Raw genomic sequence first — 13,182 nt, 5'->3', positions numbered from 1 at the left:
GTGATTCCCCTGGCTCTCTTTTTTGGAAAATACCTGCGATGAGTTCCATGCTGGGAAAGAAAAGCTGTTGACAGGCAAAGCTTCTGACGGGCAAGGGGCTTTTTCAAGTGTTCTCAAAGGAGACAGTCGCCTCAAGCAGGCTGAGGCAGGGCAGGGCTGCCAGGGCTCTAGGAATAAGAGGTCCAGACCACAAAAGGGTCATCTTTAACTGTGGATTAGGCTGAGTGTCGAGCAACTTCCTCTGTGAGAGCAGTTAGCATGCTCACAGACTTTTGGGCCAGGCAGATATGCATGAGTCCTCTTCTGTCACTTACTGTGTGATCTCGGACACGTTGCTTAACCTCTCAGAACATCAGTGTTCTTAAGCAAAATAAATAAGATAATGCATATAAAGCATGTAATACAGTATCTGGCACAGAGTAAACGTTCTGTATGACTCACTTGTTATTGATTTGATAATAGTATTGATTGACCCAACACTAATGGGTTCCTGCTGTGTGCCAGGCCCTATGCAGAGAGCTCCTGCTCTTTGACCCCATGGAGTCCACTGTTTAATAAGCCAGGTACATACACATATCTTTAGCACAAAGCAAGCCCCACTCTCCTCCCTGCAAGTACCCTAGAAGTGCCAACTGCACATAGTTCCGCTTTGTCAAGTAGCTCAGAATTCGGCAGTGCATCTCCCTTTAAGCAGCCCTCCAAACTCATCTACCTCTACCTTGGATTTACCCACAATTCTCTCTGTGTGCACTTATCACATCGAGTTACAGTTGTCTGTTTATTCTTTGTCTCCCCCCATGAGTTGCTACAGGGTGAGAATCATCTATTCATTTGATTCATTCATCTAATCATTTATTCATCTCTGGAGGCCAATGGTCTCATGCATGCCTCAGCACAGGCATACAGAAGATTCAACCCTACTGCTAAGTATGTACATTTTCAGCTTGGAACTTTTCTGGGGAAATAACCCTAGCCCCCATCTTCAAAAGGCCTCTTTTGGCCCACTGTTTGATTGGTCTTTCTCTTCTAACAATCACTTTGGTTCTAGCCTCATTTTCTTCATTTCTTTAAGGAGCTAACACAGTCTCCTTCTCTGGAAGAGTATGATGATGGCTGGAGACAACACAGCTTCTATGTGCCCAACCAGTTCTAGGCACAGAGCCAAATACCCAAAAAACAAGTGATTCCATTCTTGCCTTCGGCCAGGTGGAGTTGGTAATATAAGAAAACTAAAAATACAGGACATAATATGAGCACCACATGAGTGGTACAGAGGTCCTTCCAACTTGTAGCCAGTCTCTGCCATGTGCCAGACTTGGCTGAAATGGAAGGATATAAATACACACAAAAATTGGTCCCTGTCACTAAACCCCTGGGAAAGAGTGGCAAGTGTTGGACAAAAAGATCTCAGTAAGAGAGTAGGAAGCCCCCCGTTTTTTTTAAATTGAAGTATAGTTGATTTGCAATATTGTGTTAGTTTCTATTGCACAGCATAGTGATTCAGTTTTATATATATTCTTTTTCATGAAAGATCTTTACCCAGATCCTCAGACCTGGGCTGCAGGAGATGTCTTTGGCACCAGGCTGGAAAGCAGGAGACTGCCCCACAACAATAACCAAGTTATTCGGCACTTACTGTGTACTAAATGATTTACAAACATTATCTTATTTAAACTCTTAGAACAACTGTGTGGGGTAGATATGAGCTTCCTTACTTTACAGCTGACCAATACGAGGCTCAGAGAGGCACAGCAGCTTGACCACAGTGCTGCAACTAGTAAATGATTTAGGAATCCACCTGTTGAGGGTTTCACTGGCCCGACTGGAAAGTGGAGAGGGTGGGCTAGCACAAAGCTCCGTCCAAGGAGAGGAGGGCGGGAGGAGGGCTAGGAATGAGAGGGGAAATTTGGGTCCAAACACCGGTCGCATGATCCCCAGGACCCTCGCAGACGCAGAATTAGTTAAAAAGAGATTCAGGCTTCAGGGGAGGGATACCCGTGAGGCTGGGGGAAGGGAGCCCCGGTGGTTGCGCGCCTTCTCAGCCTCCCATGCACAGGTCAAGCCTCTCCCCTCCCGCCCTCTCACCCTCCCAACCTTATTTAGAAACCGTGTCCCCGAGACAGGAAGGGCGGCGGGCCGAGAAGCACGGAGCGTCCCGGTCTCATTTCCTTTCGAATCCCCCTGTGGAATTTCATTTCATACGGTGAGGAAATCGGAGCGCGAGACCGTCGGCTGGTCGGCTGCTCCGGGGCGCCTCCCCCACTCGCGGCTGGAGACAGGCAGCTCCCGGGTGCAGGTCGAGCCGAGGCTGGGGGCGGGGAGAGGGGCCGGGCTCCAACTCGAGCAAGCTAGGAGTGAAAACAGCTACGAGCTCGCGCTGTACCAGGCACCGTGCTAAGCGTTTTACGCATTATCTCTAATCCTCCCAAGTCTCTTTACGGATGAGGAAACCGACGCCGAGAGGTTGGGCAATTTGCTCAAGGTCACACAGCCAGGATGTAAAGCCACAACCTTTGTAAATCCAAATCCCGTGTTCTTTGTGCGTACGTTTCTCTGCCTGATGGGGAGGTGGCCACGGGCGAAGTGACAGCTGGAAGAAAGGAAGGAAAGGGAGCCGACTGATCTGGGAGCACTTCTCACCTGAGAGAGAAGGAGCAGGCTGGCCCGGCCAAGCGACTTGGCTCCATCGCCGCCTGGCCCCCGAGCGCCGCAAACCCGGTGGGAGGAAAGCGAGAGCCGGGAAGCGGGGCGGGGCGCTCCGGGGCGGGAGGGAGAGACGCAGGAGGGGGGCTGGCGGGCGGCGGCTTGACCCTGCCCGGGGCAGAGTGGCCCCGCCCCTCGCTGGCCACGGCGCCCGGCCATTGGAGAAGCGCGCTGTCCGTCCCGTCCCGCCACCGCCCAGCGAACCTCCAGCGCCACGGAGGGCTCTGGCGTTGAGAGCCGCGCGGCGCAGGGTGCAGGCGGGCTTCTCCGAGACCCCGAGCGGACGCTGCCGGCGCCGGGCTTGGGGCTCGCCGCCTGCAACCATGACCCTCGCAGTCTATCCTTCGGCCCTGGCCCGGGGCGTCTAATACCTCATACAGTCGCGCGCAGCTGCTGGAGAGCCGGCCGCTGCCCCCTCGTCGCTCTTGGCGCCTTATCACACTCCCTTTCCCGGAGCTGGGAGCAGCGCGGGCAGCTGGCACCCCCGTGCAAACTGGGGGTGTCTGCTGGAGCAGCCCCTGCCGCCGCCGCTGCCCCTGGCTCTGGCCATGGCCGGGAGGGGCGCAGGGCTGCGCGTCCTGGGGGCTCCCGGGGGTGTCGGTCTCAGTCTGCGGCTGCTGCTGCTGTTGCTGGTGCTCCTGGGGCCGGCGCGGGGCTTCGGAGACGAGGAGGAGCGGCGCTGCGACCCCATCCGCATCTCCATGTGCCAGAACCTGGGCTACAACGTGACCAAGATGCCCAACCTGGTGGGGCACGAGCTGCAGACGGACGCTGAGCTGCAGCTGACTACTTTCACGCCGCTCATCCAGTACGGTTGCTCCAGCCAGCTGCAGGTGGGCGCCCCCACCCCCACCCCGGGCGGGTCCCCTTGGGCAGGGACGCCCCAAACGATCTCCGTGGAGCCCTTGTCAAGTCGAGCCCCCTGTCCTCTTCCTAGGCTGAAGGGTGTAACTATCCTGGAAAAGTGATTTCCATCCCCACCCCCACTTTTCTGTCCCTTCTCAGGGACTGGGAGCCAAAATGTTGTGTAAGTCATCTGGCCTGCGAAAGAACCCACTCTTACACCCCGCCCTTCCGTTTTTCTCCCCTGCCCACCCGAGTCTGGCCAAGCCCCTAACCCCAGCGGAGTTCAGAGTTATCTTTGCCAAGGATTCTGGCCGCCGCTGCTCGGTGGGCGAGTCCCCGGCGGGGCAGCCAGCTGCAGCTAAGACTTGGAAGGAGAGATAAGGAGACGGGAACTTACGCTCCCTCACCGACCTCCTTTCTCCCCCATATTTTTTGGGTATGTTATTTAGTGAAACACCACTGCCCCGTTTTCTGCAGAATGGCCTCTCGCGTCGTCCCGCAAGATTTTAGAGGTCATGCAGAAAGGAATGGTTGCTATAGCTTGAGTTCCTTCTCATTCTCAGGGTTAAGGGCAGGTTTAGTGCTTGGAGGGAGAGAAGACATCACTTGGGAAAAAGGTGATGGTATGGTCAAGCTCCAGACGCTTGTTTGTATATTGCAAACTTTTTTTTTTTTTTTACAGTCTTTAAAAAATTTAAAGCTTATGTAATAATATAGAAAATATTCATCCTACCATAAAGAAGTGAAAGAATTTGCTTATACAGGGTGATTATAATCTTACAAAAGCAATCAGTTCATTGCAAAAAAAACTGAAAGGAAATTCTAAAAAATGTTAACACTGGTTGTGTTGTGGTTGGTGAAGGCTATGAGTGATTTTTAGAAATTTAGAAAAGAGAGAAGTTGGGAAAAAAAATAGAGGATAGTTATCCAGGCTAAAAGCTTCAGAAATCTGTGGTTCTGGTTGTAACTTCTGAGAGATAAGAAACAGGCAGGCAGCTTACTTACTAGGTTCATATTTTTACATAGGTCATTGGAAAAGTTGGATTGTGGTTTCAGAAAGATGGTTGGGATTAAACCTGTCGCTGGTGAAATGTCCCTTTGGAAGTTTCAGGACTTTAGAACTAGGTTATAAAAGCTTAAGAAAATGCTTCTCTAGCTCTCAGTTTGGAAACAGCACATATCCTGACATCAGTGGCAAATTTGTTGAAGAAACAGCTTTTGCAAGGATATATATTTTTAATTACATGTATCCTGGGGAGGCAGCCAAGCTGTTTTGAAGGACAGGACTGGATCCCTTTACATGCTGGAAAATAGTTACTTGTAACTCTAGACTTCATAGACAACATCTGTAAGGAGCCAAGCAGACTGTTTATCAATGCTGGAGGAATTGAGGACAGCAACTGGACTCTCCCTTGCTGCTATTCCAGTTTCAGGGACTGAACATTTATATTTTCCTATTGTGCTTCACTATTATTCATTGAGGAAACCTGGCCAAACAAACCCCCTGGTATCCAGAAGACTTCAACCTGCATCCTTTCCTTGGGGTCTAATAGTGTCTCAACTTGGACATTTTCTGTTTCAATATGAGACTGATTAAAAAGTGATTTTAGGGCACAAAGTAGAGAAAGGAGAGAATATTAACCCGAGAAAAGTTGGATCTACATTTTTTTAACATTTATTTTTGTGGTGATAAAGGTATGAGGATAAAAATAAATCACTCCATCTCCTAAATGACTGAGTCATTTGATTAGTCTGTTCAGCTCTTTCAAATAGTAGCTGAAAGGGGAGGGAGACTCAAAGTCCATTTCTTAAGGTTTATTTCCTTAAGTATTGTGCAAAAAGGGATTATGTAATTCTTGGATCCTTTTATATATTATTTATCTATGTTCTCCTGGAAAGGATTACAAGACCCAAAAGAAGAAAAGTATGTAAGTGATGGATTATTAGGCACGCTTGTTTGAGGTCAGAGTCAACAGTTGAACTCCCTATAGGCTGGTTTAAAAGTAGGCATATACTTTGCTCAGAAGCATTCAAGTCAGTTTTGTGCAAGCATTAGGTCAAACTTCCAAGTCATTGTTTTCTTTGTTCATTTCGTGACTTTTCCAGTTTTTCCTTTGTTCGGTGTATGTGCCGATGTGCACAGAGAAGGTCAACATCCCGATCGGCCCCTGTGGCGGCATGTGTCTTTCTGTCAAGAGACGCTGCGAGCCTGTCCTGAAGGAATTTGGATTTGCCTGGCCGGAGAGCCTGAACTGCAGCAAGTTCCCCCCACAGAATGACCACAACCACATGTGCATGGAAGGGCCAGGTGATGAGGAGGTGCCCTTACCTCACAAAACCCCCGTCCAGCCCGGGGAAGAGTGCCATTCCGTGGGAACCAATTCTGATCAGTACATCTGGGTGAAGAGGAGCCTGAACTGTGTTCTCAAGTGTGGCTACGATGCTGGCTTACACAGCCGCTCGGCCAAGGAGTTCACCGATATCTGGATGGCCGTGTGGGCCAGCCTGTGCTTCATCTCCACCGCCTTCACTGTGCTCACCTTCCTGATCGATTCTTCCAGGTTTTCCTACCCGGAGCGCCCCATCATATTTCTCAGTATGTGCTATAATATTTATAGCATTGCTTATATTGTCAGGCTGACTGTCGGCCGGGAAAGGATATCCTGCGATTTTGAAGAGGCAGCAGAACCTGTTCTCATCCAAGAAGGACTTAAGAACACAGGATGTGCAATCATTTTCTTGCTGATGTACTTTTTTGGAATGGCCAGTTCCATCTGGTGGGTAATTCTGACACTCACTTGGTTTTTGGCAGCGGGACTCAAATGGGGTCACGAAGCCATTGAAATGCACAGCTCTTATTTCCACATTGCAGCCTGGGCCATCCCTGCAGTGAAGACCATTGTCATCTTGATTATGAGACTGGTGGATGCCGATGAACTGACCGGCCTGTGCTATGTGGGGAACCAAAACTTGGATGCCCTTACGGGTTTTGTGGTGGCTCCCCTCTTCACTTACCTGGTGATCGGAACTTTGTTCATTGCTGCGGGTTTGGTGGCCTTGTTCAAAATTCGGTCGAATCTTCAAAAGGATGGGACAAAGACAGACAAGTTAGAAAGGCTCATGGTTAAGATTGGGGTCTTCTCAGTCCTGTACACAGTGCCCGCAACCTGTGTGATTGCCTGTTATTTCTATGAAATCTCCAACTGGGCGCTCTTTCGGTATTCTGCAGATGATTCCAATATGGCGGTTGAAATGTTGAAAATTTTTATGTCTTTGCTGGTAGGCATCACTTCAGGCATGTGGATTTGGTCTGCCAAAACTCTTCACACGTGGCAGAAGTGTTCCAACAGATTGGTGAATTCTGGGAGGGTAAAGAGAGAAAAGAGAGGGAATGGTTGGGTGAAGCCCGGGAGAGGCAGTGAAACTGTGGTATAAGGCTAGCCAGCCTCCACGCTTTCCAGATTTTGAAGGGGGAATGGCAGCATTTCAGTGTAAATGCTACTATAAGCTCCATGCGGTGAATCTCAGTTCCAACCAACTAGCAATACTTAAGTGATCCCCCACACATACCAATAGCCCACTGCCACTCTCCCCGCTTCCCCCCAGAATCATAAAACTAATGATTTTGCTGCAGACTTTGGAATGATCCAAAATGGAAAAGCCAGTTAGAGGCTTTCAAAGCTGTGAAAAATCAAAACATTGATCACTTTAGCAGGTCGCAGCTTGGAGCTTGGAGCGTGGAGGTCCTGCCTAGATTCCAGGAGGTCCAGGACAATGCTGCTTTTCCCTGCAGGATGGGGTTTGAACTGTGAGTAGGCAACTTGCAGGGACAAAGATTAACTTTTTTAACCCTTTAAAAATTTTAAATCCTAACTGGGTCTTTCAGATAGCGAAGCGATCTATAAACACTGGAAAGCTGGGTTCAGAGAAGTGTTACAAGAGTTTTATAGTTTGGCTGATCTAACATAAACATTTTCTGCGGTGCACTGTCTGCTGTTTAGAGCTTTGTGGATTGCTCTCCCAAGAGGTGGTGTCAGAATCTTTCAGTGCCTTTGTCATAAAGCAGAATTGTTTGAAAAAACAAAAGTACTATACAAACACACATAAAGTATCCAGTGAATATTTCTTCTCTCTCTTCCTCTTGAATTTCAGCAGCCCTGTACTAGGCTGCTACTGCTTTCTCCATTCTATGTTAATGACTCAAAAGAGGTATTTTTATAAGAATTTTTGCACTGCAGCACACCTAATCAGGGGGAAAGGAAGGGTGATTCACCTTCTGACAATCACTTAATTCAGAGGAAAATGAGATTTACCAAGTCGACTTACCTTACCCACCCCAGAGACCTACTGCATTGAGCAGTGGGGACTTAATATATTTTACTTTGTGTGATTGCATCTGTGCAGACGCCGGTCTGGAAGAGCTAAAATGTTAAGTTTCTTGGCAACTTTGCATTCACACAGATTAACTGTGTAATTTGTGTGTGTCAATTACAATTAAAAGCACATTCTTGGACCGTGACATAATAGTTACTCAGCTGACTTTAAAACTATGGTCAGCCTGCATTCTCAGAGTGATAGTGCCTTTTTTTCCTTTAGCATAAGAATGTTATCAGAGTCTGGTCCATGTACTACAATGGAGACTTTTTCAATTTTGTAGAGGGAGCTAAGGACAGCTAATCCAACTATTTGATGCATAATTGTTTCCTAGTAATTGGCAAAGGCTCCGTTTAAGATTTCATTGGAGGCAGTGTGGCCTGGAGTATTTATATGGTGCTTAATGAATCTCCAGAATGCCAGCCAGGAGCCTGATTGGTTAGGAGGGAATAGAGTGTAGACCATATGAAATGAACTGCAAACTCTAACAACACAGGTCTTAATTGCCTTTTGTGGAGGTATCCAGAGCTTTTAAATTTTATGCTTTCTGTTCCTCACAAGGGGTTCCTCCCCTAGCAGCCTCTCAAAAGTTGCAGTTCTTTTAAAATGGTAGCTGACCTTTCTCCTAACCCGCCTGAGGCCTTCTAATCACCAGATCTCTGGGACAAATTGTTGACGATGTCACAGGTAGCTCTTCTTGAAGTTTATACCTGTCTTTGCTTCGGCAGCTACTTCGCAGTGATTCATTCATTTATTTGTTCATGCCCTCCACCCCCGTCTTAAAGCAGGTGGGCAAGCTCTTCTATCATGTTTCTTTGTGGGAAAGTATTTCCAGGGACTCAGAGTTCCAAGTAGGAGTCCATATTTTGGAAATCAGCATGTCTTTTTTGTTTGTTTGAGCCTGGTGCCCCTGGTTTGACATTTCCCTTCCTTCTTTCTCTTGTTTGGCATGGTTCTTGAGCAGTATGGGAGGAAGATGCCTGTAAGGCCTGTCGTGTGTTTTGGAAGAGGAAGTCTTAGGGCTTTGGACTCACGCTAAGTGGGCACGGGTGGTCCCGGCTGTGTGTACTGGGCCTGAGTATCTTGGCTGGACTCTGGGTCAGGGCTCCAGGAGCATGAGAAATGGTCCCCAGAAGGACCAGTTGAACTCCATCTGAGACTGCATCGCCTATGAAATGTAAAATGTGAACGCCCCGTGCTGCTTGCAGACGGTTCCCATAGCTGGCCGGGGCCCTAGAGCATGCACCCAGGGGCAGAGCCTGCCCTTACTCACGCTCTGCTCCAGTGTCTTGGGAGTTGTGCGGAGACGCTGGCCCAGGAAAGGGAAGAAGGACCAGGCAGTGAAGCACAGACCTTGCTGTTGGAGTGTAGGGGTGTGTAACACAGTTTTCTTTGTAACGTTCCAGTGATTGTGCGACCAAGGCAGCACCTAGCAGAGGGCCAGGCACGGAGTAGGTGCTCAATGTTTATGAATGATGAAATGGAAACAATAAGAGGGCTTGGATGAACCTGGACACCTGAGTTCTGGAGCTTTCTGGCTTTTAACATCTCTCTTCCATAAATTTCTTGCCTTCTCAGGGGAAGTGTATTTGATTGGAAGTGGCCATCGGTGCAGACTGGATGAGTGACCCTGGCAGTGTCACGGGGCTATAGGTCGTTCCTTTCACATTCCAGACCATGGAGAGTGTTCACAGTTTCAGGAAAGGAGCTTTGTGGCTGAGGAGTCAGTTACCAGTTACCTTGAGGCGACTCTGTCACCTCTTAAGTTGGTGTTTGTTTAAAAAAAAAAAGTCAATTATCAGCACATTTATTGAGTGCCAGCTGTGTGAAGCCCAGTGTTAGGTACCTTAGTGGATGTTGGGGAGGGTAAGCTCTGTTCTTCTGCTGGACCTGGCCTGGGATGCTCCTGGGTCAGCTGAACTTTGCTGTTGGTTTCAGGAAGGAGCAGGGGCCCCAGAATTGCCATGTGTTTCACTGTCTCCATCCCAGAAACCTCTTCCTGGGTCTTTTCTGCCTTTAACACATCACTCATCCTTTCCTGGGACTCCTTGCAAATTGATTTGCAGGGGTTCTCCCAGAAAGCATCAGCCCTGCTTCGTGACAATCTCTGTGGAAATCTCCTAGGAAGACTGTGAACATTGGCTGTATGGATGTGAGCTCCCACATCTAATGTGGCTTCAGGGGCAGGCAGTTCAGGGCTTGGGGTGTTCCAGTGACTTGTGCAGGTGAATCTGAGGATAGCATCTTGGTAGGGGAAAGTTTAGGGTTCTTTTTCTTTCTCTGAAATTTAGAATAAATAGGTATAATTGTAGCTTCCTACAAAATCCCTTGGCCTCAGCAGGGCCCAAGGGCACCTCTGTCCAGCCTCCTCTCTGGCAAACTCCTTTCTTCTCCTTGGTAAACGCCACTCTCCAGGACAGAGGAACCTGGGGAGGGTGGAACTGGCCAGAACTGCCTGGTGGAGCTCCTTGGTTGATTCATATCCTTTTTCCTCTATGGAGACCCGTTTCCTGATTTCTGAAACTGCTTCTGAGCTGGCAGCTTACTCAGGGACCTGAAACCGGAGAAGGGGTGACACTTTTTATGTCCCTGAGATGCTCTCTGACTTTGCTTTCCCCAGTCCCTCCCTCACCCCACCCCCAAATCTGGAACCGGGGAAACATCTGTACCTAGGTTCTGAATTGTGACTTTACCAGCACCCCCAGCTCTGTCCTCTCTGGACCCCCCTCAGCCTCCTGGTCACTGAATTCAGTGTTGGAAACCATGCCGGGACCTGAAGATGTAAAGATGAACTTGACGACCTCAGCCCTGGAGGGCAGACCCAACGTAAGGGGATTTCACCAGGATGGTGCAATCTTCGGCTTCTGGTGAGGGGGCCACAGGAGCAGTTAGGGAAGAGAGCCGTGGAGCACAGACTCTGGAAGGAGCCCCCAGAATTGATCTACATCCTGAATTTCATTCTGTGATGGAGGAGATTGGAGGAGGTTGCTGTTCCAGCCAACTATGCCGAGTCATTGGATTCTGACGGTTCTTTTTGTTCCTTTATTGTATTTGGGTTCAGGGTCCCTGTCTGGGTTTGTATTATGTCTGGCAAAGGACCCGGGTTCTCAGTTTTCTTCTGGGCCTAGGTTGTAGATCTTGGAAACTCCTAGGAGAGCATTTTGCTCCAACCAAGGATCAGATGCCAGAGCCTTAAATAATGGATTTTGTTTCGCTGTGGCCTGGGCAGAGTTCTCTTCTGCTGCTGCCTCTCCCCACGCGCATGTGCAGTGATGGTGCGCTGGGCGTTTCAGGAGGGAAGTGAGCCCTGATCCCCCCTACAGGTCTCCTCCCCTTGGTAAACCCAGTTGCCTGTTTCTGTTTTGCCTGGTTTCCCTTCTTCGCACCAGCACATTCCCAGCATTCTCCCAGGCGATTTGTAGAGGGCCTGCTTGGGGTCCTATATGAGCCGTGTCCTCCAAGCTTTTGTAGCCCCCTGATCGCCTACAATACTCAGTCCATGACCACTGTCATCCCAGAAGGCTTCTGAGGAGGGGCCGAGGGCTCCTGCCCCCTGGAGGCTGGGTCCCTCTGCTCTCCCAGGAGTGCACCTTTCCTCGTCCTGCTGACGGCTAGGGCCGGCATGGCTGTGGGCTTTGGGAGGGAGAGGTGGCTTTCCAGGTCCCATCCAGTGGAGCACCGTGGTGGTCCTGAATTTTTTCCTACCTCACAGGGATGTTGTGAGACTTTAGAAGGGATGAGGACAAAGGCCCCTTGAGCTCTTTGTAGAAGGCAGAATAAATATCAGGTGTGATCTATGCAAAGATGAGCTGCGGCCTGCTGGTGTGGCAGACATGCTCGCGTTCTGTGGCCTTCCTTGGGCCCCTGCGCCACCCACAGCTCCAGCCACCTCGAGGCCACCCTGGGGGATTTTCAGATGTTCAACATAGAGGTACCAGGCGAACCCCTACTATACACCCTGAGCGAATTGCTGAACATCAGAGGAAATGGACCCTGCTTTTGAGGATGTACAAATGTATGTCTGCGTTGATGCCTGTACTGTAAATTTCTAATTTATCACTGTACAAAAAAAAACTTTACTATTTAATTTTTGTATCAAAGGAAAATAAAGTTTTGTTTATTAGCTGGTGTATGATTTGGTCTGTTCCTGCAGGTGTCTGAAAGCCCCTGGGATGCACACTCACCCAGCAGTGAGAAATAGAGAATTGAGTTTGCAGGGCGGAGGGAGAGCCTCTTTCTGGTCTTTTTTTTTTTTTTTTTTTTTTTTTTTGGCTGGTGGTATTTTTCCCCTCTGGGATTTCTCCTGGGACAGCAAACCCCTGATGTCCAGGGTCAACAGACTTTATCACTACTGTGGTCATCAGTAACACTCAAGTGGTCATGTGATGCTTCAGATGTAACTGCAGTTCTGAAGCTGTCATCCCATGACACCCCTCTTTGGCATTTCCAATATGTGTGGTCATTTTTCACACCTTCCAAGTCCCTTTGACTTCATCTGGCAGCCTGAAAAAAGTTTTCCTATCACTGCTAGAACTTCAGGCCTCTTACAAAGGTAGGAAAGGGAGCTTTTTTTTTTTTAACTTCAGATTTTCATTAAAAGAAAAAATTTTTTTTCTGGCTACACAATGGTCTGTTTTGTGCAATAGACATGGGAGTGTGTCACACATCAGTCAGCCAGGAAAACAGCTTCTTTAGATAATTTTATAAGTTGGGGTGGTCTGTGTCCCGATAGCCAGAAAAGTCATCAGACAAAGCAGATTCAAGGCCATTATGAGGACATTGTCATGGGAGCAAGTAATACCGTGGACCACACAGACACAGAGGGAAGGGAAGGGGAGTCACTGCCGTTGGAGATGCCTGCTGATGTCCCAGAGGAGCGTAGCAGCCCTCTTGGTTTGCCTTTAAATTGCTTCCACCCATGGGGTTCACCTGAACACCACCCTGTTTTGATGGGAGTAAAAAGCACAGGGAACAAGAATCTGCAACGCTCTTCTCCACTGCAGAATGCTATTGTACTTTTATCTCAAACCATAACTGAAGGCAGGCATGTAATTTAAATTCTCTTCCCTGTAAGACGGGCTCTGTTTCTCATTTCATTACCTACTTATCAGGTAGTCATGAAGTTAAGGGAAAGTCAACAATGATCTGGAATGAATTCATAATAATCCCTTGCACTTGTAGAAACACTTTCTGCATAGAGAATAATTTTATTTACATGATTTCATTTTATTCTCATGGCCTCTCTGAGGTGAGCAGGGC

At 48.6% G+C, this 13,182-nt stretch overlaps 3 protein-coding genes across 9 annotated transcripts in view; 2 read left to right on the top strand and 1 right to left on the bottom strand.

Annotated features, from left to right (window-relative positions):
- Positions 1-2,775, bottom strand: part of TMEM135 (transmembrane protein 135) — a 271,164-nt gene extending 268,389 nt beyond the window's left edge. For 5 of the 7 annotated variants that reach the window (XM_045509053.2, XM_045509052.2, XM_045509055.2 and 2 more), the window contains exon 1: positions 2,641-2,775. The gene's annotated coding sequence lies outside the window, so the exon portion shown is untranslated. The remainder of the gene's footprint in view (positions 1-2,640) is intronic. The other 2 variants (XM_045509059.2, XM_045509061.2) reach the window with 1 other exon arrangement.
- Positions 2,776-2,921: 146 nt separating this feature from the next.
- On the top strand, positions 2,922-12,046 carry FZD4 (frizzled class receptor 4). The gene is made up of 2 exons (XM_010973384.3): positions 2,922-3,536; positions 5,656-12,046. Exons 1-2 carry the CDS (start codon positions 3,252-3,254, stop codon positions 6,982-6,984), a joined length of 1,614 nt encoding a protein of 537 aa, XP_010971686.1. The 5' UTR covers positions 2,922-3,251; the 3' UTR covers positions 6,985-12,046.
- Positions 3,397-13,182, top strand: part of ME3 (malic enzyme 3) — a 378,039-nt gene continuing 368,253 nt past the window's right edge. Inside the window, exon 1 of the mRNA XM_010973388.3 lies at positions 3,397-3,536. The gene's annotated coding sequence lies outside the window, so the exon portion shown is untranslated. The remainder of the gene's footprint in view (positions 3,537-13,182) is intronic.

This window comes from Camelus bactrianus, chromosome 10 (genome assembly GCF_048773025.1).
Source record: "Camelus bactrianus isolate YW-2024 breed Bactrian camel chromosome 10, ASM4877302v1, whole genome shotgun sequence".
Classification (NCBI taxonomy): domain Eukaryota; kingdom Metazoa; phylum Chordata; class Mammalia; order Artiodactyla; family Camelidae; genus Camelus; species Camelus bactrianus.
The sequence above is the reverse complement of the archived record's forward strand: the minus strand, read 5'-3'. Positions and strand labels throughout refer to the sequence as shown.